The sequence below is a fragment of the Manis pentadactyla genome, chromosome 3 (genome assembly GCF_030020395.1).
Source record: "Manis pentadactyla isolate mManPen7 chromosome 3, mManPen7.hap1, whole genome shotgun sequence".
NCBI lineage: Eukaryota > Metazoa > Chordata > Mammalia > Pholidota > Manidae > Manis > Manis pentadactyla.
In genome coordinates, this window is record NC_080021.1 from 90,159,165 (window position 1) to 90,181,989 (window position 22,825).

The 22,825-nt window shown below is 51.9% G+C and overlaps 1 protein-coding gene across 1 annotated transcript in view; it reads right to left on the minus strand.

Moving 5' to 3' along the window:
- ADARB2 (adenosine deaminase RNA specific B2 (inactive)) overlaps positions 1-22,825 on the minus strand; it is a 365,713-nt gene that overhangs the window by 100,907 nt on the left and 241,981 nt on the right. Inside the window, exon 3 of the mRNA XM_036910803.2 lies at positions 11,339-12,246. Within this exon, the coding sequence (XP_036766698.2) occupies positions 11,339-12,246 (908 nt within the window). The remainder of the gene's footprint in view (positions 1-11,338; positions 12,247-22,825) is intronic.

The following is a 22,825-nucleotide window of genomic DNA, read 5'->3' on the forward strand; positions in this document are numbered from 1 at the left end:
CACCTGTCCCCGAGATCAGGCGCAGACTGGAAGAAGGTTCCTAACAATAAAATGCAAAGGTTTGCAGTGATCCGCTTTCTGTAGGGACTGTGGCTGTTCCGAAGTTACTCTTACAGCATCCCTTTGCTGTCACACATGTTGGTGTGGTTTCCTGGGAGAGTGGGGATGTCATTGGCCAAGGAGAAAGGGAACACATCACATGTGTGATCACCGACCTTCATGTGTTCTGTGGCCCAAAACGGGTTGAGAACCGCATTGGTCTGGAATTCAGTCAGCATGAACCAGAAAGAACTTGGCTTGCTGCACTGTTTCCCTCGGGCTAAATATCACTCTTCCACGACCATTTTCCCTGTGACCCTTTTACCCTCTAGTTGTTCTTGCTGAGGTTTACATCCTAGACCCTATTGGTCAAGGTGGTCCTACACATTTCTGTTAGCTGGAGTTCAGCTCAAGTTTAGCCGGAACTACACCACCAGCCATCAGGAAGGTGCTATTTGCCAAGGATGCCACACAGCCTGGGGGCTGCCCACTGGGCCCTGCTCACTGCGTGCCTTCTCTCCTTCTCACTCTCAAATACAGTCATTAGAGCAAAATTATAGAGTCACTGTCTACCATGTCATGCATGTTCCCCTTTGGCAGCATGTCTCATTTAACCATTAAATGGCCCTATGATGTCGCCCTTTATCTACCTGCCCCCATCACAGAAAGGTCAAGGGACTTGTTCTGTCATACGAATGTTCCCTGCAGGATCAGGCCTGGAACTCATGACTTCAGGGCTCCTGCTTGTCCCCACACTGCCTTACTCCATGTCCTGCTCATCAAATATTGTGGCATTAAAGGGTTTCAAGGCCTGATTGCTCCTGGTTTCTCCTCGTGGTGGGGCTGCACTGTTAAAGCTGACGCCCTCCAGCGAAGGAGACATCTGGTCGGGGGTCTTAGTGGCCGGTTGTCCGAGATGCCAGCCCTGCAGACACCAGTGCTGCCAGCTGCCCTAGGACCTGGGCTGGGCTGGTGGAAGGGCACCTGCATTGCCCAGCCCAGCTGGGGTCTGGCAGGCACCTGGGGAAGGCCTCAGCCTAGGCTCCACATGGGAAGCCATGCTGTCCATCAGCAACCAGTGACCATCCCACCTCTGTCTCCCTGGCTCCCCATCTAGCTGGGTGAGAAGTTGTTTGGAAAAGAGGTCTTTGCCATTAGTAATCCCTTCCTCCCACCATTATTCTGACTTTTCAGTTAGGTTATTTTTATCTTTTCTTAAACTCTATATCAATAACAGGAGTTTTGGCTGTGTTCATGAAAGGGAATGATCTCCAATTCAGGGAATCCACAAAGCTATACATTCCAATAGAGGAGGAAATATCAGAACTTTAAAAGGTGTGTGTGATTTAAAACATTGTTTTTCAGTTTTTGCAAACAAAGATTTCAGTTGGATGTGTTCTCATCATGGGCCAGAGTTTTGTTTTATTTTATATATCTTGGGCTGGACAGAGAAGTTACGTGCTCGGTCTGCATGGCGTCCAAAGCCAGGGTGCAGTCATGGTCCCCCTGGAGCCCGGCAGTACTAAGAAAGATACTTCTGGGATGGACAGACATGATAGCTGCACACAAGACACGAGGCTGGCTCAGAGCTTTCCTTACCACAGGCCATCAGAAGCCACCTTCGAAGACCTCACTTCCAGGCCCCCATCATGACCCACCGCCCAAGCTAGCTTGAGTCCTGGGGCAGTTCTCACTTCTGCAGCATCTGGTGGCCATTTCTATAAAATAAGGGCTGGTTAGTGCTTCTAAATTCTACAGTCATCTGATTTACTGGACAAACCAAAGACCAAGCATGAGACACAGAAATGGTTCAGCACTTAGAGGGTTCAGCTGGAGTCATGAGGAACTCTGGGACCTGGGGGCTTGCAAGGGCCTGGAATGCATCCTATGGTGCATGGCCCCAGGCTCCCGGAGGAGGAGGATGGATGTGAGGGGGGTCTTCATGGGTTCACATAGGACTTCTCAGGAGGTGTGGCATGGAGGGCCCCTTCTACAGATGGGGAAACTCAGAGATTTTGAGCGAGTTTCCCAAGGCACCCAGCTGTGAAGGGTGGACCTGACTTAAATTCAAGGCTGCCAACCCCAGTGGGCTCTGGGGACAGCAGGAAGCCCCACAGTGTCCCATAGGTGCCTCTGATCGCCTCAAACCAATACCTGCTGCTCATGTGGCTCTCCTCCTTTGCACATGAGCCCTCAGGGCCCGCACAGCCTCGAGACGCCTGTTGTCTGCCACCCCCCACTGCACACAGCAAGGTCAGCCTTTTGGCTACAACACACGCTTTCCTCAGCCTTCCTAGACTGCTCCCCTCTTCTGCAGGGGGTTTCCAGACCTGGAAGCCAAAACCTCCCTCTGTGAAAGCTTTCCTTCCGGATTCGGCAGAATTAATCTACCGTTGGTTGGTTCAACACTCCATTTCCAGGTCCTTTGCATCGGGGCTCAGAGCCAGGCCATTGTAGCTACTGCCACGCTATCCTGAGGGGTGCTTGTTCCCAGCCTGGGGTTGTTCCCAGCATGGAGATCCTAATCTGACAGCCTCCAGTGGCCGGTCGCTTGGACACCCCATGGGAGCTGCCTTCCTTTTCTAGGAAGACAGCTGGGGGTGGGTGGTGTGTTTCCCATGGGGGACACGAGTTTATGGCTGGTTAGGAGGCCACTGCCTCACATCTCTGTGCCTTTAGCACTTCAAACCCATCTGTTGTCACTGAAACCCAAAACAGTGTTCCACAGATGCTACAGGCCAACGTGTGTGTTTTATGGAAGCACAGTCACCCCAGTTTCTCAGCTTAGGTAACTGAATAAACCTCTACCCAAAACCATGTGACCTGGGAGTCATTTCACTGAGTACTTTTCCTTTCCTGACACTGTAACAAAGGGAACATGATAAGACATGGGGACATCGCAGGGTAGCAGAAGACAGCTTTCACTGTGTTTATTACTATCACCACCAGAGGGAAAATGCCCTGTCATAAAAAGTCTCTCACACCTGGTGTTCATACAGTATTTTTGTTCTGTAGGCTTATAATTTTGAGTACTTGAGTGAATTCCCAATTCCATTGAGTACATGAATTAAGAAAAATGCATTTAAAAATGTTTAATTATGGTGCTCCTGTTACAAATTACTGTTCCATTTTCCATGCATGGTTGAGCTCAGACAGGCGCAGTTGAGGGATGAGGGGAAGGGGTGGGTGGGCACTTGCGAAAATGAGCTTGTCTGTTCCCAGCCAAGAGGCTCTGTCCACCTCATTGTGAGCACAGTGTTCGCTCCTGCCCTGGAGAACTGGGGCAGACACTGCAGTTTACTAAAAACACGGCCACGTGAGGAAGGAGTTGGTCATAAGGGGCGTAGGCTGGATGGGACGGCAGTCCTGGCTCCGGGCGCCCACTGGAGCCCAGCCTGCGCTCTGCAGCACTGTCACTGGACGCTGTTGGCTGGGCTACAGGCAACACCCCAGGAAGCCCGCAGGGCAGAGGGGCTTCCCCTCCATCCTGGCGTCTCTGCCTGTGCATGAGCCCTGGGGCTGCGGGAGAGCTAATCTGGCACAGATGGAAGCAGCGAGGGTGCCTGCCTGAGCAGACAGCACGGTCGTGGCCACAGCGGGGCTCCTCCCAGCGTTGTTGGGCAGCAGAGGGATACAGAAGCCGAAGACCCTCGCTCCCTCCGTCTGCCCCAGCTCCTCTTCACGGAGACTGCTGTGCTCCCTGGAGACTCCTCTGGGCCTTCTCCGGCTCATGTACAGCTGGTGCACTCCCACGGGCTGTCTCCTTCCACTGTCCTGTCCTTCCCACTGCAACAGTGCATCCCACAGCGGGGCGCAGGCTCTCTGCCCGCCAGGGTGGTCTTCTGTGAGTTTCCCAGGGCGAGCTCCTGGCGTCCCACCAACAGGTATCTCCCTGCTGGGCCCTGAGCACCTGGCCAGCTACGGCCACACGCCACAGTGGGCTGGGGAGTGGGGGTGGCTCCCTCGCCCTGGGAGTCCCTTTCCCTCTGTGGCCGAGCCCCACTGTCCCTCCCGCTTCGTGCCCACAAGGAATGAACAATGTGCACCCTTGTATCATTGCCACTGAGCTCTCACACCGCCGCCTTTGACTGAGTGTGCTGGGGCTCACAGGGGAGGCGGGCTGGTGCCTGATGGCTTCTTCTCATTCTGGGGAGGGTCTCTGCCCTTTCTGGGGTCCTCCTCACAGCTGCACCACTCACCAGCCAGACTTTGGGCGAGGGAGTGCACTCTCCTGGGCCCTCAGTGCCTTCGTCTGTACAAGGAGGACACAAACAGCACCACCTGCACAGGCTCATGCCACCCAATGTGCTGTCATACATACCATGGTGAGGACAATACATGACATGGAGCAACTGCCTGGTGCCACCACCAGGTCATTGTCACCACTGCTAATCGCGGTGTGGAATAATGAGGCACGCAGGAAGCCTGGCTGACAGACTCTGCTTAATTGATCAACAGTCCTATAAACGATTTTTGAAAATGCCAAACACATTATTGGGAACAAATAGGCTTAAAAATATATTTAACTCTTACTTAAATTGCACCAAACTTGTTTTGGTAGGAAGTGAGATGGCAGTGGCTGTTGGGTCAGTGTATATTGTACATTGTAGCACATCTGTGAGAGGATATTTAAAGTGCAGTTGTCTGTCCTTTGAACATTGCATACACATTGTATAAATGCATGCACATATTGTTAAGCTTCTGCAAAGGCTTCAGCACTCTCCCTGAAGAGGGATTCTCAGATTTTTCATGTGTAATGACAGTGCAGTGACCCGTCACTGGGCTTCTGGCCATCAGTGCCTCTTCTGTGAGCACAAGGAAATGCAGAAGGTCTGGGGAGGTTCAGGGTCACCAGGACATACAGGGGGTGTCTTCCTTCCATAAAAGGCCGCCTTTCTCTCCTAGTGAACCACAAGAGTGTGTGTGGTCACAAAACCCAGGTGGAGTGGAGCTGTTGAGAGGAAGAGGCCACTTGAATAATTTTGACTTCGGCCTGGGCAGAGTGGTTACAGGCCAGAGCGAGGCAGGCAGGCGTCCTGGAGGGCAGAGCACCCCGAGGACCCTGACTGCTGGAGGTTTAGATCCAGAGCTGCAGTTCTGATCAGTGCTGGGCATACTGGTGGAAAACAGCAGCTTCACACAGATGTGTGCTGAGCGGGGACCTGAGCGCAGGAATCTCAGCCTGAACGAGGTGTTTGCAGCATCTGCCCAGGGCATCCACCTGAGCCAGGGGGTCAGCCAGGGAGAGTCGGGGCTTGACTGTGTTTTGGGGGGACTCTTAGGTGGTCTGCTCCTAGGAAGGCACCAGCATGGTTCTGGATAAAACAGCCACGTGCTTTCCCTCCTCTTTCTTCCCCCAGCCCTTCCCAAACAACGTACTGACAAAATGACCTTCCATAGTTCCTGAGCAGGGAGAATTGACTTCAGACAAGCCACTTCCACCAATCGGGAGAATTTTCTCCCTCTCTCCCTTAGAATTATTGGGCAGGGACTAGTTCCTGTGTGACTCTTTCCCCATGTTACATACTGAGGTCATTGTGGCCAGATAAACCTCATACTTTTTCCCTGTGCAGTTTTATGCAAGTGACACTGGGCAGCAAATGTTAGCACATATGAGTAAAGGAGTTGGTGGCAGCAATGGACAGGGGACCCTGCAGTACTCTCTCAAGGCCTACCCCACTTCACCACTGGTCACCTGCTGGACGTCCTCACAGCAATGGGCTTGCACAGCTGGTTCTTGGTGGAGGGCATCATGGCGCCCATGGTGTCTGGGGGCCAATGGAAGTGTCTCCTGCCCAGGACATTGGCATACTGGGACTTGTGTGCTCTGAGGACAAGGGGGCTGTAAGATAGCAGCCAGTCACAGACCTGCCCTCTGCCCATCGTGAGCCCGTTTTCACAACACTGCTATAGACCGTGACTTCCTGATGCATCTCCAGATGGACCAAATCTCAAATAATGGAATTTGACACAGACATGGCCATCATTTCTGCCTGACCCTTATCCCTTCCTTTCCTGGAATCTGGAGTTGGGGGTGAGAGAGTGAATCATGCCTGCAGATGAAATGACAGTTTGATCAGTTGATGACTAAAAGGGTCCTGTGTAGGGGCTCTTGCTCAGACGGAGCCCGCACGAACACGGAAAAGCACTCTTGCATTTCGTGACAATACAGAGTATTTCTGACCTATGCAAAGGCTCCAGAGGAGTCCAGAGCTGCTCCTTACTGCTTGTAGTCTGCAGACCCCTAGGTGTCTGCCCAGACGTGGTTCTGGAATTGCCCTCGGCTGGATATGTGGCTCACTGCAGTCAGCACTGGCTGTCCCTTCCTGTGTCTGGGAAGAGTGACAGGTAACCCCCAGAGCTAAGTAAGGAGGACGTGTCGGCATTTGCTGCTGTTTCAGGGTGCCCTGGGGTAAACCAGTATCTTCGTCAGTGTTCAGCCCTTTCAAAGCCGAGTGAATGTGATTTCCATAGCTATTTGTTTTTATTTTAAGCCTATTTAAAATCTGAGGACCCCTATATTGCTAATTATCGACAATATTAATTAAGTTTTAGGTTACAATAGTTAGGACACTGCCTCTGTTGAGTAAGATAGATTAGAAGTAGTGTGAGATGGCCAGAGGCAGCTGGGGATCACCTTGGCATTTGGGAGGACAGTGCCTTTGCGCAAACATCCCATTAGTATCCCATGGTGCAGCTGTTGAGAAAGCAGTCAGTCAGTCCCCCTGGTCTAATTCTGCAGCTAATTCTGTGGGCAGATTCCATGAAATGGGATCATGTATGGGAGCTCTGATCCAAATTTACTACAAAATGCTGAGACTTTAAAAAAATTCTTCATTTCCATTATGCCGTATTCCCATGGATATCCCCTCCTTGTGCTGCCTGCATAAACAGGGAGCAGAGCAGGAAGTGGGCCAGCCGCTCTCTGGGCTGTGGCAAATGCCAGGACCAAGGCTGGGGGCGTCAGTTCCCTTGAGGACCTCGGAAAGGCTGGGTGAAGTGCTAATTTCTATGGGTTTGAAGGTTTCCTTTCTTACTCCAAGGGATGGAAGTGCTCTGATCACTTTGACTTACATCTGTGAGACACTGTTAATAACCACTGCAGCCTGGGATGAAAAGTTAAGAGAACAAAACAAAAAACATGATAAAGTGGATAACCGAGTGAAAGATGCAAACAAGTCAGCAGATGTGCTTGCTTCAGACGAGGGCCGCGATAGCATGCCCTCTGCAGGGTGCCCCAGCATCCCCCTTTACCCTGGCGGCACCTGGCGCGGTGTTCTCTTCTCAGCCAGCTTCCATGGGAAGGAAATGTTGGCAGATATGCCCTCCTGGGTGAATGTAATGCTTTTATGAATTCATGTCATTTCACACTGTGGGTGGGAAGTGAGGACCGAAGGGAGATGGAGGTGCTGCGGTTTCGGCATGCGCTACGATGATGCTTCCACGTGATGAGAATTCTTCCTCTGCACGTGAGGTGAGGCATCAAATCTCAATAAACCATCCGTGTAGAAAATACTGTACGTTACAGCACATTTAGTACACGTAACCTTTTGCACATCATAGACTAGCCTAGCCACCTAAGCTGTGCTCAGAACACTCACATGAGTTTACATTTGGGCAAAGTCACTTAACACAAAGCCTATTTGAAAATCAAGTTGACTGTCATGTAATGCGTTGAATACTGTGCTGAAGTGAAAACAGAATAGTTGTCTGGGTGCAGAATTGTGGTCAGTGTATTGCCTGTTGACCCTTGTGATTTCAGGGCTGACTGGAAGCTGCCTCGCTGCCCTGCCCAGCATCACAAAAGGGAATCAGATCACATATCTAGCCAGGAAAAACTCAAAATCCAAGTGCAGTTTCTACTCAATGCGCATCACTTTCACACAGTTGTAAAATCAAAAAATCTCAAATCAAACCATTGTTAAGTCAGGACTGTCTGCATATTCTGACATGGCCTTGTTAGTGCCTTCAAGTATCTTGTTACCCTAGAGGAGTCCCACACCAGAGCATGTGCCAACCACAGGCCAAGAGAGCATGCCAGGGGCTGGGTCTCCCAGCACCTCTTGGTCTGCACTGGTAACCCTCATCCCTAGGAGCTGCCTGTAGACTCTCCTCATTAGGTCTGTGCTATGTTTCAAAGAATTTAATAAAGTCTTGGTCTCAGCATTTTGGTTAAGAGAACTGATGTCCAATTTTCTGAAACTGAAGGAATGAAACTAGCCTGATTCTGAGGAACACTGTAGGTATAGTAAAGGGTGAAAATGACACCTGTGATTTTAATTTTTATTGAGAACATTATTCTTCAGAGCTTAATCTTTCAAAGTCAGGGCTGGAAACAGGTCTCTTCTACTCTACCTTTCCTGTTGGAAGAAGACACTGGTGTGGAGTAGAGACTCTGCCCTTTCAGCACAGTTGGTGTTTGAGTGACGCATGCCATGGTAGCGGTCACTGGGGACATGTCCTCAGCTGGTCTGAGGACATGGTGCTTACCCAGAATGTCTGGCAGCTGTGTAGACATCCAGCTGGGCTTTGGTCCTGCTGTGGAACTGCTCTCTAGGCTGAGGCAAAGAGCAGAGCCGCCTCATGCAAATCAGAACACAGGTCACGGTCCTCATCCAGCATCAACTGGGTTTCTGGAGCAGGACTCTGGAGCAGGACCCACACAGCATTTTAACCTGCTCCCCATGACCCTACACACTGTTCTTTTAAGCTACTCTGGAGAGGTTCTGAAGCTTCCTTCATACAAGACCAAGCCTTTAGTTAAGAGCATTGAATAGACACCGCCTCTCAGTTCACCTCTGCAGAAGTGACCTGACGTGTGTTTTAGAACTAGACTCTTGGCTTGTTATGTCACACACCTAAGATTGCTCTGTGCAGGTGGCCACTGGGACTTTGGGCAGAGAACATTCGGTGCTGATGTTGGTGCCCACATTGCAGAGACTGTGGTGCTCTGGCATTGGGTGCTGTGGCCACCCTCCCCAAGGACTCAGCAGGGTCTCCATACTCAGTGGTGGGGGAACCTGCCTTTCCCAGGAGCATGGATGGGGGCTCTGGGCACCCTGGCTGGGGCAGAGTTTGCCTGTCTGCTCTTCCAGAACAGGTCCTGATGGCACAGCTAGGATGTGAAGGGCCCTGTCTTTGGGGGCTTAGTGCTCTGAGGCCTGGTGCCAAGGGGACCAGGCATCTGTGTGAGTGTGAAATGTGCCGTATGCACAAGGCCTGGGGCAGAGAGGAAAGCAGAGCATTACAAGGAACCTTGGAGTCTTTTTAACAGATGGGTGCCTGAATCCAGATGTGCAATTTAAGAAGGTCACTGGTGGTGCCTGGTCCAGAGCCCCTGACCTGGTGGGCCTCAGCCAGCCCTGGGGACAGGGGCGAGGAGACCAGGCAGGGAGCCCTCAGGACGGCACGGCCTTGGTGTAATGGATGGCCTGCAGCCCTCGCGCTGCTCAGCACCCTCCATCATCCAGCCAGGTGGTTAGCTGGCTGTCAGAGAGAAATAATTTAGCGGCCATTGCTTAACTGATGCTCTCCCTTCTGGGGTCAAATGACTGCTCCAAAGCTGAGGTGCTGGCTTGCTCTCCATTGTGAGAGCTCAGGACTGACAACATGAGAGGACAAGGCCTCATGGCCGGGACCCACTGACACCCCTGGCTCTCAGCAAGGCGTGTGGGGAGGGCGGGGCAGAAGGGGCTGTCCTCACTGCCCAGGCCTGGTGGAAGGCCTGCCAAGGGGCAGTCAGGCTGGAAGACAAGACACAGCCCCGGGGAGGGGACCTCAGGGAAGACATGGGTGACTTTGAGGGCTGTGGTTGGCCTGGGAGCCCATCAAGCTGCAGAGGCCCCACTGGCTCCTTGGTTCATTGGCACAACAAGATAATGGAGGAAAGGACAGGAAGGAGGGAAACGAAGTGAGGGGGCGGTATCAGAGAAGGCTGACTGTGGGGTAGCTGGGAGGTGCTCAGGGACCCATGTGCACCTGGATCTGCTTTGCAAACCTGTTTTCACTTGGCTTGTGTGTTATTTGAAGACCTGTCCAAAGGCAAGATGGATGGATATTATACATAAACCCTTCCACACACAACTTAAAAGATTCAGCAAATGTTTAAAAACAAATAAAGGAGTTGGGGGCAGAGAGAGAGAGAAAGGGATCCTCTGCTCAGATGCCCCTCCTGCCTGGCCACTGTCTGCCCTGCCCATCCTGTGCTCTGCACCTGCTATCTACCGAGTGAATGGAGGCTCGTGCCCAGTGGTGACCCAGCGCCAGGGCCCATCCTTGTGTGTTTTGTTTGCACGGCTGCAGAGGTCAGTGGCACCCATGCTCTTTAGCAGATGCTGATTGCCGAGGCAATAGTTGATTCTGTTCTAGGTGCAGTGTGGAGTCTGTGGTGATCCTGGCAAACACCGACAAGCCCTGGAGCCCTGAGAGTTCATCAACCACACCACCCACCTCTCCTCAACTGATGCCAGAAGTGTATAAACATACTGTCCTGTATCTAACATGTTAGGGAGCCTTCAAATCATTCTCAGAATGGCAAGAGAAGAGGTAACTACTTGCATAAATAAGCATTTTCAAGACTGGAAGGATGAGGCTTTTTCAAATGGTAGAAAAATTGCTGACACACAGGCAGAGCTACAGAAATGTTTCCTAAATGAGCGAAGGTGAATGGCCATGAGAAACCAGCCCATTGTCATGCATGTAAAGACCCGAGGGGTCATGCTTAAGCCAGGCCCCTTCCCCTGCTCCCATTTCTGATCCTATGCTTCCAGACAAATGCTCTCCCTGGCCCTCCACCTCCATGCAGCCCAGCGCGACGACACCTGGGCCCCACATAGTCACCTCCCTCCAGCTGAAATCACTGACATGGAAGGAGGCACATTCACAGGCTCTCTGCAGCCTCCCTAGCTAGACACCACCCAAGCCGTTAGCTGGCAGGCATAACCTGTCTGGTTTGCAGGATGCTCAGTGACCGAGTCACCATCAGGCCTGGTGCAGGGAGCTGCCCACCTGTACCCCTCTCTTCAGGATCAGGCCCCTGCAGCTTGCTAAGTCAGAGTGTTGATGCTTTCTTTACATTCACATGGGTCTCTCTGAAATCCTAAAAGCCCCTGGTGATCTGGGCAGGGGCCTTGCCTGGGTGTCGGGCAGAGCTTGGCTTTTCTGGGAGGGGTGCAAGGGGGCTGCTCCCTACTTACAGTGATGGGAGTAGAGGGGCCAGCCTGCTGCCCCATCATTGTGCTCGGGTCAGTCTAGCATCCTGAGGAATGCCACCTGCCAGCAGCTACCTGGGGAGTCTCACCTGGGACAAGAGGTGACTTCTATTCCTGCTGGGGGTGTGACCAGGCAGCCGGATGCCGAAGAGGGCCTGCAGGGCAGCCTGTGCAGCCTGGCTCTTGGCCAGCTTCTTGCTGCGTCCTGAGCCCTCAAACGTCCTGCCATCCACGCACACAGCCATGATGAAGCTCCTGGCCCGCCGCTTCTCAGCTTGCTCTGCAAGGCAAACGTACCGCAGGCCGGAGCGCAGCTGGTTCAGCACCACCACGGGGTTCCTGTCGCCTGGGGCTGCAGGGACCGACCTGGGCCTGTCCGGCCGCGCCTGACCCACCAGGTCCAGTGTGTGGCAAAGCAGCCGCCCGTGCCGGCAGGCTGAGGAAAGCAGCTCGGGGTCGGCAGGGCGGCGGCCTGGGAAGCCTCCACTGGGTGCCGCTGGCTCAAACTCCTTGAACAGCGTGTCGGGGAAGTCAGCCTGGTCAGAGGTGAAGTCCGTGGATGGGCTGGCACAGCTGCCCATGGCCAGGTGGGCCTGGCAGGCGTTGGGGAACTGCACAAAGGACCTCAGGGCCAGCTCAGCCGCCCGCATCTTGGCTTTCTTCTTGGTGGGCCCTGTTCCCTCAAACGTGAGCCCGTTCACCTCCACAGCCACAGAGAAGACAGGGGCATGCACAGGGCCAGTCTGGGACACCATGCGGTACTGCAGGCCTGGCCGCAACTCGTGCAGCTGGACCAGTGCATTCTTGGGTGTCACAGACCACGACAGCCTCCTCCAGACCAGCTGCAGCTTGCAGACATGGCCCCCATTGCCCTCCTCCAGGGGCCTTTTCCTCTTCACACCAGGTGTGCCACCTCGGGCCCTGCTGCCCGGGGACAGGGGCCTGGCCTCCAGGTTGCTCACGTTGCGGTTTTCCTTCACGTCTGTGCTGCTGGAACCTGGAGATGAGAACAGACAGCCATGACCCAGGGCACCAGCAGCCATGATGGCAGATGGGCTGCCCGGGACTGCCCTGTGCCTTGAGCTCTGTACCATGGGCCCAGGCACCAGCACGCAAGCCAGGCCTGGGAGATCCATGGAAAGGGCCTGCAGGGGCACCTGTGAAGCAGTGCCTGCCTCTAGCTGACCAGGGTGAGCATGTGCCCCTGAGAATGGGGTTGGAGGCCTGGAGGAGCAGGTGTGAGAAGTAAGTGGGCATGGACGTGGGCAAGGAGCGTGGCCAAGCTCATGGCTGCTGCATGTGGGCTCTGACATGCAGGGCTGAGATCTGCCACTGGCTCCATGCACAGCACGCTCCCTCTGCCCCTCAAAGTGGCCCCCAAAACTGAATGAACATAATACTCTTCCTTTCTGTTAGCATGGGGTCTGTTAGCAATGCTGAGGGTTGGGGGTACTTTCCTGTAGTGTGGAATGTAAATGCATGTGGATCTTGCGTGGTCTGCAGCGTGGCACCATTTAATGAACTAGGTCCACATTCAACGAGATGGTCTCAGACATATAATGTTAGATAAGAGCAACTTGCAAAATAACACATGGGCTGGGATGTCCTTACTACAAATGAGGAGGCAGATTGTGCCATCACACAGAAGGCAGGAAGCTTAGGTCCCAGCTTCCTGGGGAGACAGGAGGAAGAAGCAGTGCTGGCTCAGAGGGTGGCTTCATCTGTGTCTGTGATGTTTTATTTCTTTTGCAAGAAGTGATATGAAGTAAATTTGGCAAAGCCATCATTTCTGGCTGTAGGTGGTGGATATATAGCATATAACCCAACTTCCCTGGACTGGCCGCCTTCAACCATCCTTTGCCAATAAAGCCATTCCATTTAGAGAATCTCAGCTGTGTGTTGCCACAGGGCCACAGGACGAGTCCCTTTCACCTCTGCTGGAACATATACTTCTGATCTCAAAACCACAGGTTTCCTGGGAAGTACCCTGGAACTGGCAATGGTAGGTGGGTACCTGTCACTGTCACCGAGGCTTCCTCAAGCCTCTCATGCTCAAGTCCTCTCCTGGCATCACAGCTGTGTCCCAGGAGAGTGATCTGAGACTCATGAGAGGCGCAGCCCTGGGCCCTGTGGCCGGCTCACTGGTGGGGATGAGACTGCATCTTGCTGCTGTTCATGTAGGAGTTCATGGTAAGAGAGTCTTGGACCCTCCAGGGGATGCCCTTTCCTGGGCTCTGCAGGGCCATGAGGATGCTGAGCATCACCAGCCTTCAGCTTGGACAGCTCAGAGTGACTATGCAGGGCAGGCCCCATGCAGGGCAGGCCACACACAGATGTCCTTCTGTGTCCTTGGATTTTTCCCATAGGAGCCATAAGTTGTGAATGAGTTTATTCTCACTTAGTGAGTGGGGATAAGTATTTCTCCAGCCAGACCCCAGTTATCAACAGATGTTGAGAATTGTTTTTGAACTGTGTCCTAGAAGCGGGTCCTAATGGCCATGTGCTTTCTCTGTGAAATCTCTGCTGTGAGTAGGAGGCCCCTCTCTCCTGCCTTGGAAGCTGAGCAGCTATGAGACCCTCTGACTCAGTGGCCCGTGTTCTGGCCCTGCAGTTGGAGCGTAATGAGAAGAGTCCAGTTGAACAGGTACAGAAGCTGCCTTTGAAGAGCAGGTGTCTCTGAGAGGTGCCCCCACACTGGGGATGCTCCGTCAGGTCCTGCACTGTGTGCACCCCTGTGAAGGAGCGAGCCTGTTTGCTAAGACCTCAACTGCCCATGAGCTTAGTTTCCTAAGTCATGAGGTGTTTCTATTAGTATTTTCTCCAGTGGTTTCCCCCTATAAAATACTAGGTTGTAGAGGTAATCTGTTCAGAGGAGGGAGCCAGAGCATTTCTAAGTCAGAGGGGGATGATGTTCACTACAGTCTGTTTCTGTGGAAGTGATTGCCATCCAGACAGCAAGCCCAGAACCCCAGCCCCTTCTGTTAGGCATTATGCACCTTGGGTGTCATGCAGAAGGACCTCTGCCAGCTGGGCATCTCTGTCCAGGGGAGAGTAGACTGGATTGGCTACGCAGTTTCCCCAGTTGAATGAAAAGATGGAACGTCAAGCACACCACCAAAAAGCTCCATGAGCACTCTAATTTCTTATATTTCTCACAAGCAGGATCCAGTGAGATGGTTAGTGTGATTAGAGGGGTTGGCATATCAGATGACCTCTGCTGCCTCGTGAGGTACAAAGGCTTCCCTTGAAGTGACAGCCCTGAGATGGGCACTTCCCTCCACCTGTGCTGAACTGCTGAACTGGTCCCATACTCAGCTCCATGGCATGAAGTGTCTATGACCTTGTAACTATCATTATTAAAGTTTCCTGTGGTGAACGAGGGGCGGAGCCAAGATGGCGGCGTGAGTAGGACAGTGGGAATCTCCTCCCAAAAACATATATATTTTTGAAAATACAACAAATACAGCTATCCTTAAAAGAGAGCCCAGAAGACACAGGACAACAGCCAGACTACATCCATACCTGCGAGAACCCAGCGCCTGGTGAAAGGGGTAAGATACAAGCCCCGGCCCGGTGGGACCCGAGCACCCCACATCCCAGCTCCCGGCGGGAGGAGAGGAGTCGGATCAGGGAGGGAGAGGGAGCCCAGGACTGCTGAACACCCAGCCCCAGCCACCCCCACCAGAGCGCAGACACAGTGCGTGCATGGGGTGCTGGATACTAGGGAAACAGGACAGCAAGACCTGTGAGAGGGTCCCGAAGCCAGTGCCCCTGTGACAAAGAAAAGCGAGTGCTTTTTGAAAGTCTTAAAGGGACAGGGATGCCACAGCTGGACAGAAGCTTCCCAGGTCACAGTCCAACAGCTGGAAATTCCAGGGCACCCCTGGCACACTAACCCCCTGGGCAACAGCTCTGAGACCCCTCATGGAGGTAAACAGCCAAACAGCCCCCCGTCCATTACCCCTACAGGGCCCCGCCATAGCAGAGCAGCCGCCTGAGGCTGGCCACACCCACAGCAATGGAGCTTCCTCCATAGTGGCCGGGCAAGATACAGAGAACCAGTCTACACAAAATTGCCCAACACAAGCCACTAGGAGTCGCAGTTGTCCCAGTAAAGAAAGGCCAGGAGCTAGTGGAAAGCCTTGGCCCTCCCAGCTGACAGAAAGTAAATAGCTCACCATTGCACCTATCAACATGAAAAGGCAAAAAAATTTGATCCAGACAAGACTAACCCAGACAGCTTTGACATCTGCTACATCTTCCCCTGAGAAGGAACCTGGGGAGATAGATTTAACTGGTCTTCCTGAAAAAGAATTCAAAACAAAAGTCATAACCATGCTGATGGACTTGCGGAGAAATATGCAAGAACTAAGGAGGGAGAATACAGAAATAAAACAAGCTCTGGAAGGACTTCAAAGCAGAATGGACGAGATGCAAGACACCATTAATGGACTAGAAAACAGAGAACAGGAACGCAGAGAAGCTGATGCAGAGAGAGATAAAAGGATCTCCAGGAATGAAAGAATTTTAAGAGAACTGAGTGACCAATCGAAATGGAACAATATCCGCATTATAGGGGTACCAGAAGAAGAGAGAGAAAAAGGGATAGAAAGTGTCTTTGAAGAAATAATTGCTTAAAACTTCCCCAAACTAGGGGAGGAAATGGCCTCTCAGACCACAGAGGTACGCAGAACTCTCATGACAAGGGATCTAAGGAGGGCAACACCAAGACACATAATAATTAAAATGGCAAAGATCAAAGACAAGGACAAAGTATTAAAGGAAGCCAGAGAGAAAAAAAAGGTCACCTACAAAGGAAAACCCATCAGGTTATCATCAGACTTTTCAACAGAAACCCTACAGGCCAGAAGAGAATGGCATGATATACTTAATGCAATGAAACAGAAGGGCCTCGAACCAAGATTACTGTATCCAGCATGATTATCATTTAAATATGAAGGAGGGATTAAACAATTCCCAGACAAGCAAAAGTTGAGGGAATTTGCCTCCCACAAACCACCTCAACAGGGCATCTTACAGGGACTGCTCTAGATGGGAGCACTCCTAAAAAGAGCACAGAACAAAACACCCAACATATGAAGAACGGAGGAGGAGGGATAAGAAGGGAGAGAAAGAATCATCAGACAGTGTTTATTATAGCTCAATAAGCGAATTAAGTTAGACAGTAAGATAGTAAAGAAGCTAACCTTGAACCTTTGGTAACCACAAACTTAAAGCCTGCAATGGCAATAAGTACATACCTTTCAATAATCACCCTAAATGTAAATGGACTGAATGCACCAATCAAAAGACACAGAGTAATAGAATGGATAAAAAAGCAAGACCAATCCATATGCTGCTTACAAGAGACTCACCTCAAACCCAAAGACATGCACAGACTTAAAGTCAAGGGATGGAAAAAGATATTTCATGCAAACAACAGAGAGAAAAAAGCAGGTGTTGCAATACTAGTATCAGACAAAATAGACTTCAAAATAAAGAAAGTAATAAAGTTTCCTGTGGCAAAGGCCACAATTATCAGCCTGTGGCATGAAAACACCTTCCATAACAATCAATAATTAATAATAATTGATAGAAACCCAGGCTTCTGGGACCTAGCCTGGGTGTGCTAGCTAGACTCTCTGGGGTGCTGTCACCTGCTGGCTTTTGTGAAGGAGCAGATGAGGGATTTGGCTCCCTTCAATGAGGCCCAGACACTCTGTTCAGCAGGCTGGCTGAGTCCAAGGTGCAGGAACCTGGTTGGGACAGGTGGATCCACAGGATCCACAGTCAAGCAGACGAGACAGCAAAGTCCCTTCCGCCCTCTGGGTGTGACCTTGGGCAAGTCCCTCAACCTGTCTGAGCCTCATACCCTTAAGATAGAAGACATGGGTTTGAACAGCACCAGATCTGAGATTCTTCTGAGATTGAGCTAAAGATTGAGTAGGCCCCACTAGAACCCGGACCCCCAGGAACCTCCAGTACATTTTTTGACAGTACCAGGAAAGAAGGAGAGAAGCTGCTAAGCTCTTCGTGAGGGATTTCCCAGGAAATCAGGCCCTCGGGGGAGCAGTCCTCCCTGCACAGTGTGCCTGGCCCAAGGCCCAGGACCCTCTGAGGGGGCTGGGCACCTCCTGCTGCGCCGTGGAAGCTGGCCTCAGCAGTTCACACAAAATGCGCCCCGTTGAGCCTTTGGCTGGTGAGGCAAACTAGCTCTTAGAGACTCACCAGGACTCACTGGTGTCAGTGGGCTTCAGTTCCTGAGGCGAGGGGACAACAGCTTTGCCTTGTGGGTCGCTTGGTCCAGTGGGAGAGGCAGGCAGACCCTGTGATGCCCACGTGGCCAGGGCAGAGGGAGGCAGCCTTGCAGGGACACTCTATCTGCTGGTTCCAGGCTGGGAAGGCTGAGCCCAGAAGCAGGGTCCCTGAAGAATTTGTGCAGCTATTCCCTGTGCACCTCCTGTGGGACGCCAGTGCCGATTCCATGAATCCATGTTTCTTTCTACCACATGAAGAGGTCACATACATTGCAGTGCCCTCCCTGACCCACAAAATGAGTCTCATTTTCTTCTCAATTTGTTAATGAGTTTCACAGACAGAATAACCCAGAGATGAAGAGTCAGGAGGCCAAGAGAGCTCTTGTCCCTAACATGGACGTGGTCTGGCTGCCTGCTTCCCGGGTCTGGGCACACGGGCTCCTTCCCCAGCCCAGGGCTCTGCACCCTGGCCCCGTGGGCCTGGAGCCTTGGGTCACCCCTAAGGTGGGAGATGAGGCATCGTCTCCTCCAAGAGGAGCAGGGCCTGGTCTCTGAATGTGCTCCTGTCCAGGCCGCCCTGTGGCAATTCCCCCCTTAACCTTTAACCCTGTACATTTGGGGACCCGGCGCTGATTTGGTGTCTATTCAGCCAACGCAGAAGGGAATTGGATGCAGCTTTACCCACCAGGTTAGACCAACAGACCTGTGCTTTCTCATGTACATATGGGTGACAGGCTCACTTCCTGGGCTTTTGCGATAATGCACGAGAATGCTTAACAGCTGTCCGTGTCACAGGCTCCCAGACTGTGTTTTTTGTTGTTTGGTGATGACTGATCACAGCACCAAAGAGGTGACAGTTGCCATTGCCTCAGGGCAGGAGAGAAGCATGGTGGCCCACTGCTGGGGTTCTCACGGGGTTCTGGGGTACAGGACTTGGTTATACAATGTTTATTATGTGAGAAAAGCGACTGGATTCTGAAATGTATTTTTTGTACACTTGGAACAGTTCAAATGGTTGGTTCACACTAGGATGTGAGAATTAGTGTGTCCTTTAACTCTGCTCTGGAATTCACTCTCCCAAATAATTGCTTTTCTTGCCAGTCATGACTCAGAGATGTGCCGTGTGTTAGAGCTGGGGTAACTCTGCAAGAAACTCCTTCACTATGAGGGGGAGGCAGGGGAGTCATCTGCCGAAAGCCTGCTGAACACTGAGGGTCGTGCAAGGGCTGCCCTGTCCCCCGTGTGTGTATGCCAGCTCGGGGGTGGGGGACGTCTGCCTTGTAGAAGGATGCAGAGGCAGAGATGGGGGGCATGTGGTCGACAGACCTTGGGCTGGGGCATCTCCTATCACCCATCCTGGGTCTCACACCACTTGCTCTCCTCCTTGGGAAATTTCTGACTCGGATTCCCTCCACAAAGCCTACCCACTCCCATGTGCGAGCATCCCAGGTGCCCTCGCTGGTGTGTTACTACAGCAGGACACATGCATATTCTCTCACCCTTGAGCATCTGACACGAACCCTGTGAACTGAGGCACTGCATGGTCTTCGTGGGGGGCGGGCATCGTATTTTCAGATAGCTCCGTGTCCTTCCATTGCGGAAGTTAGAGGGGAAGTGGGCAGATAACTCTGACGGACAAGAGGCAGGCCCAGAGCAATCGCCACAGTCTGGAGACTGCGAGGCACTAAAGGAGGTGTCTGAGCCAGGGGGACTCATAGGGAAGGCATGGAGTGAAGTGCTCCTCACACACACACCATCTCCTGAGCCCTGCAAGTATATTCTCTTTTTGACAAAAGTGTCAGCAATGCAGTGCTACTTCTAAAGGTCCATCACATCAAATAATTGCATTTTGGGGAGAAAGAGCAGAATTTCACATTGGCATACCTGTAGCTAAACTTCTTTTCCAGGTGAAATACATTCTCCCAGAGTTAAGTGCAACACCAGGCTGCATCTGGACATTGGCTGCGTCTGGGCACTGGCTGCCTTTCTTCACATGTGGACAGGCCGTGTGGAGGGTGAGGTCCTCGGCTGCCATCTCGAGGCACTTAGCTCTCCGTGTGACTGTGGCACCTGTCTGTTTTCCTTGTACTATATTGCCCCCTCCCTCTTCCACTGTCCCTTCTGGATCGCATCTGTCTGCCTGTTATGCAGGCCAGATTCTCGGGTAGGAACATCACTGGGAGCGTTTCCATGCCACATCACTAATAATGACACTGCTGGGACTGTGGGTGGGAAGCTGCTAGAGAACCAGCCATCGTGTCCGCCCTGCCTCTATCAGACAGCATGGCTGCCAGGAGCGAGTCCTGAGGCCAGAAGTCTGCAACCTCACTGGAAGGAGGTCCTGGTGTTTTTGGGGTGAGAAGATGTGTGAACTGGGGTGCACAGTGGCACATCCATGTGCTGGGCCTACTGACTTGGGTTCTGGAATGTGCCCAGTTCTGGTGTCGCCAGCTGTGCATGGGCCTGACACTGATGGCTCCTGGGTCAGGCTAGGCAGCAGGCAGAAGATGGCCTTTCAAGGCCTTGTCACATGTGCCCTGAAAGCTGCCTGACACACATCTGGGTGAGGACTAGATATGTGGTGGCTCACCCCTCTCCAGACTCCAGGGCACAGAGTATGGACTTTGCAATCCTATGACTCTGGCCAGGAGTGGGCATTGCAGCCCCTCCATGTGGGACCCAGGCAGTCACCCCCCAATGACTGTGGTAGGCATGGAGGTGATGGGGCCAAGAGCAGTGATTTGCTGCTTCTCAGTGTTCAGAGAAGAGAGCTTTCAGTTACCCATGTAGGCAAGAAGTCTTAAAAATGTGGCATCTAAGCCAAAACCAACCTTGATGGCTGGCCTCCGTCTCCCGGGCTTGAGGGTTCACCACTGACCCACAACTCCAGCTTGACCCATGACATTGGAACTCAAGCTGCAGGGAACAGTGGAGGTGACTGCCAGGGCACCAGGGACAGAGGGGACATGGGAAGTATGCAGGGTGGTCCTGAGTGGTGAAAGGGCACAGATGGGAGGTGGGTACCTTGCCCTATGTTAAGCCAACTCAGACATGCCACTCATGGCCTTTAAAGTGAAGCAGGAGAGCCGGAGCAAGTCAGAGAAAGTTTGTGTTTGCTGCACGGCCCCCACTTCATCCCTGCACACACACGTACATGGGCTACACCCATGGAAAGCATACTCCACACATACCACACATGGGGAATACATGCCACACACACGACATACCACACACTCCAAGGCACACTCCCCCCCCACACCGCCGACTCACACAGCCCTCTGGGGTCTGCCTCCCTCTGGCGTTTGGATGGCAAGCTGGTAAGACTGTGTTGGCAGAGCTGGCAGGAGCATGAACACAGTGCATTAATTTGGAAGTTTGCCTTGATCAGTGTGTGAAAACAGGGTTTTCTAAGTAAATTAACAGCATATGTTACAAATGGGATGACTGGTCCACTGATAGAAATAAAATTTTCCAAGCTTTTGAAAGGCATTTTACATTATAAACAAATACCTTTTTATCTATCAGTTCCTGGCTGATGGGGAGCATCAGGCAAATGGCCTCAGCTACCATGTCAGCCAACTTCAACGGCACATCTCCCAAGTTCTGGGTCCTGCCTAAGACATCTTCATGCAGTATCTCACTCACACTGCCTCCCTCCATGACTCCGGTCATGTTCCTACTCCATCTTACGAACAGGCCCTGAGGCTCTCAGCGGTAAACTCACAGCCCAGGTCCATGTGGCAGTGATTAAAGAGCGCAAGATGGCACTGGGGGCCTTGCCCTCACTCTGGGCTTATTTTCCTAACTGTCCTGAATCGTCATCAGAGGTCATGAGGCTGCCAAGCTCCCACATGGAGAATAGATGGGCCATCCCACAGCTGGACACGAGGAGGGGCAGGAGACAGAGCTCTTCCTGAGGTGTTCATCCCACACATGCCATCCAGCAGCTGTGTGCACATGTCAGTGCAGCTGTGTGTGTGTGTGTGTGTGTGCTTGTGCATGCTTCAAATGTGCTTTGGCATACATGTATGCACACATGTGGGTATAGGTGTCTATGTACACACACATTATATGTACTTGCATGCACACATATTGGTTGTATATGCATGTGCATATGTACACACAGGTGTCAGTATATGCACATGCACACACAAACAGATGTGTTGTATGTGCAATGTATGTGTGTATGCACACATGCATGTGTATATGTATGTGTCTATATATGCATGTGTATGCACACGTGTGTACGTGTATATGTATTTGTGTATGCATTTGTATGTGTGTGCATATACATGTGTATGTATGCACATATATGTGTATGTGTATGTATTCCAAATTTCTGAAGTAACTTGATTATGTCCTAGGAATTTTCCAACTTAGACCATGAGAGAACAGAAATGGCCATTTTATCAAAGTGTTGCTTGGATCCGTGTGTTCCGCTCAGGCGCTTGCGAGCCCTGACCAGGAGTCAGAGTTCTGATCTGCGTGGTGCTTCCCCAATCCTCTGTGTGTGCTTTACTCCTCATCCAGAAAATGTAAAGGTCAAGCTGGGTCCCAGTAAAACTCGTCTGGTCCTGCCATGTGGTGGCTCTGTGACTTTGCCTCTGTGGAATAATCCATGGCAACAAACTCAGTTTCCCGTCTTGCTGGTAATGTTTTTTCTGGGAAAATGGTTCTTGTGCAAAGTGTTGTTTCTAAAAGGATGATGGCAAAATGGACAACATTTCCATGCAAGTCCTTCCTGCTGTTGCTTCGAGGTCAGATTTATAACGTAGCAGTCACCTGTAAGCATCCCACCTCCTCCCCACCCCGTGACAACAAGCATGCTCTTGACTCTTTATGGCAGAGGAGGTAACCCATCTGTTAGGTAATATTGAAATGCAAGAGCTGTTCATACGGTTTGGAACATTTCATCCCCTTATTTAAATGCCTGCCAATATGCTACAAACGAGGACAGCATTCTGCATGCCTGGCATGCCCGGCATGCCCGGGGCTCTCCCTCCCTCATGTGTTCCCCCACGTGCACACGCACCAGCCCTGTTTCTGCTGTCTCCTCAGTGGTCTGAGCGGGGAGACTCAGATCCTGCCGCACACATGCTGGGGTGTCTCTCCAGGTTCACGTGCCTGAGTGGTTCACAGGCAGGCCTCCCTCTAGCTCTTTCCCTGTTAAGTCATTGTACAAACTGTGCTCAAAGACACTGCATTCATTTTTCTTTCCCATTTTTGGTTTGGAGGAGCAAAACAAAGGAAAGAGAGGAAGGATGGTCCAAAATAACTGTTTTTTCCCTATAATTCCCAGAGTTCTCAATCACATGGTCA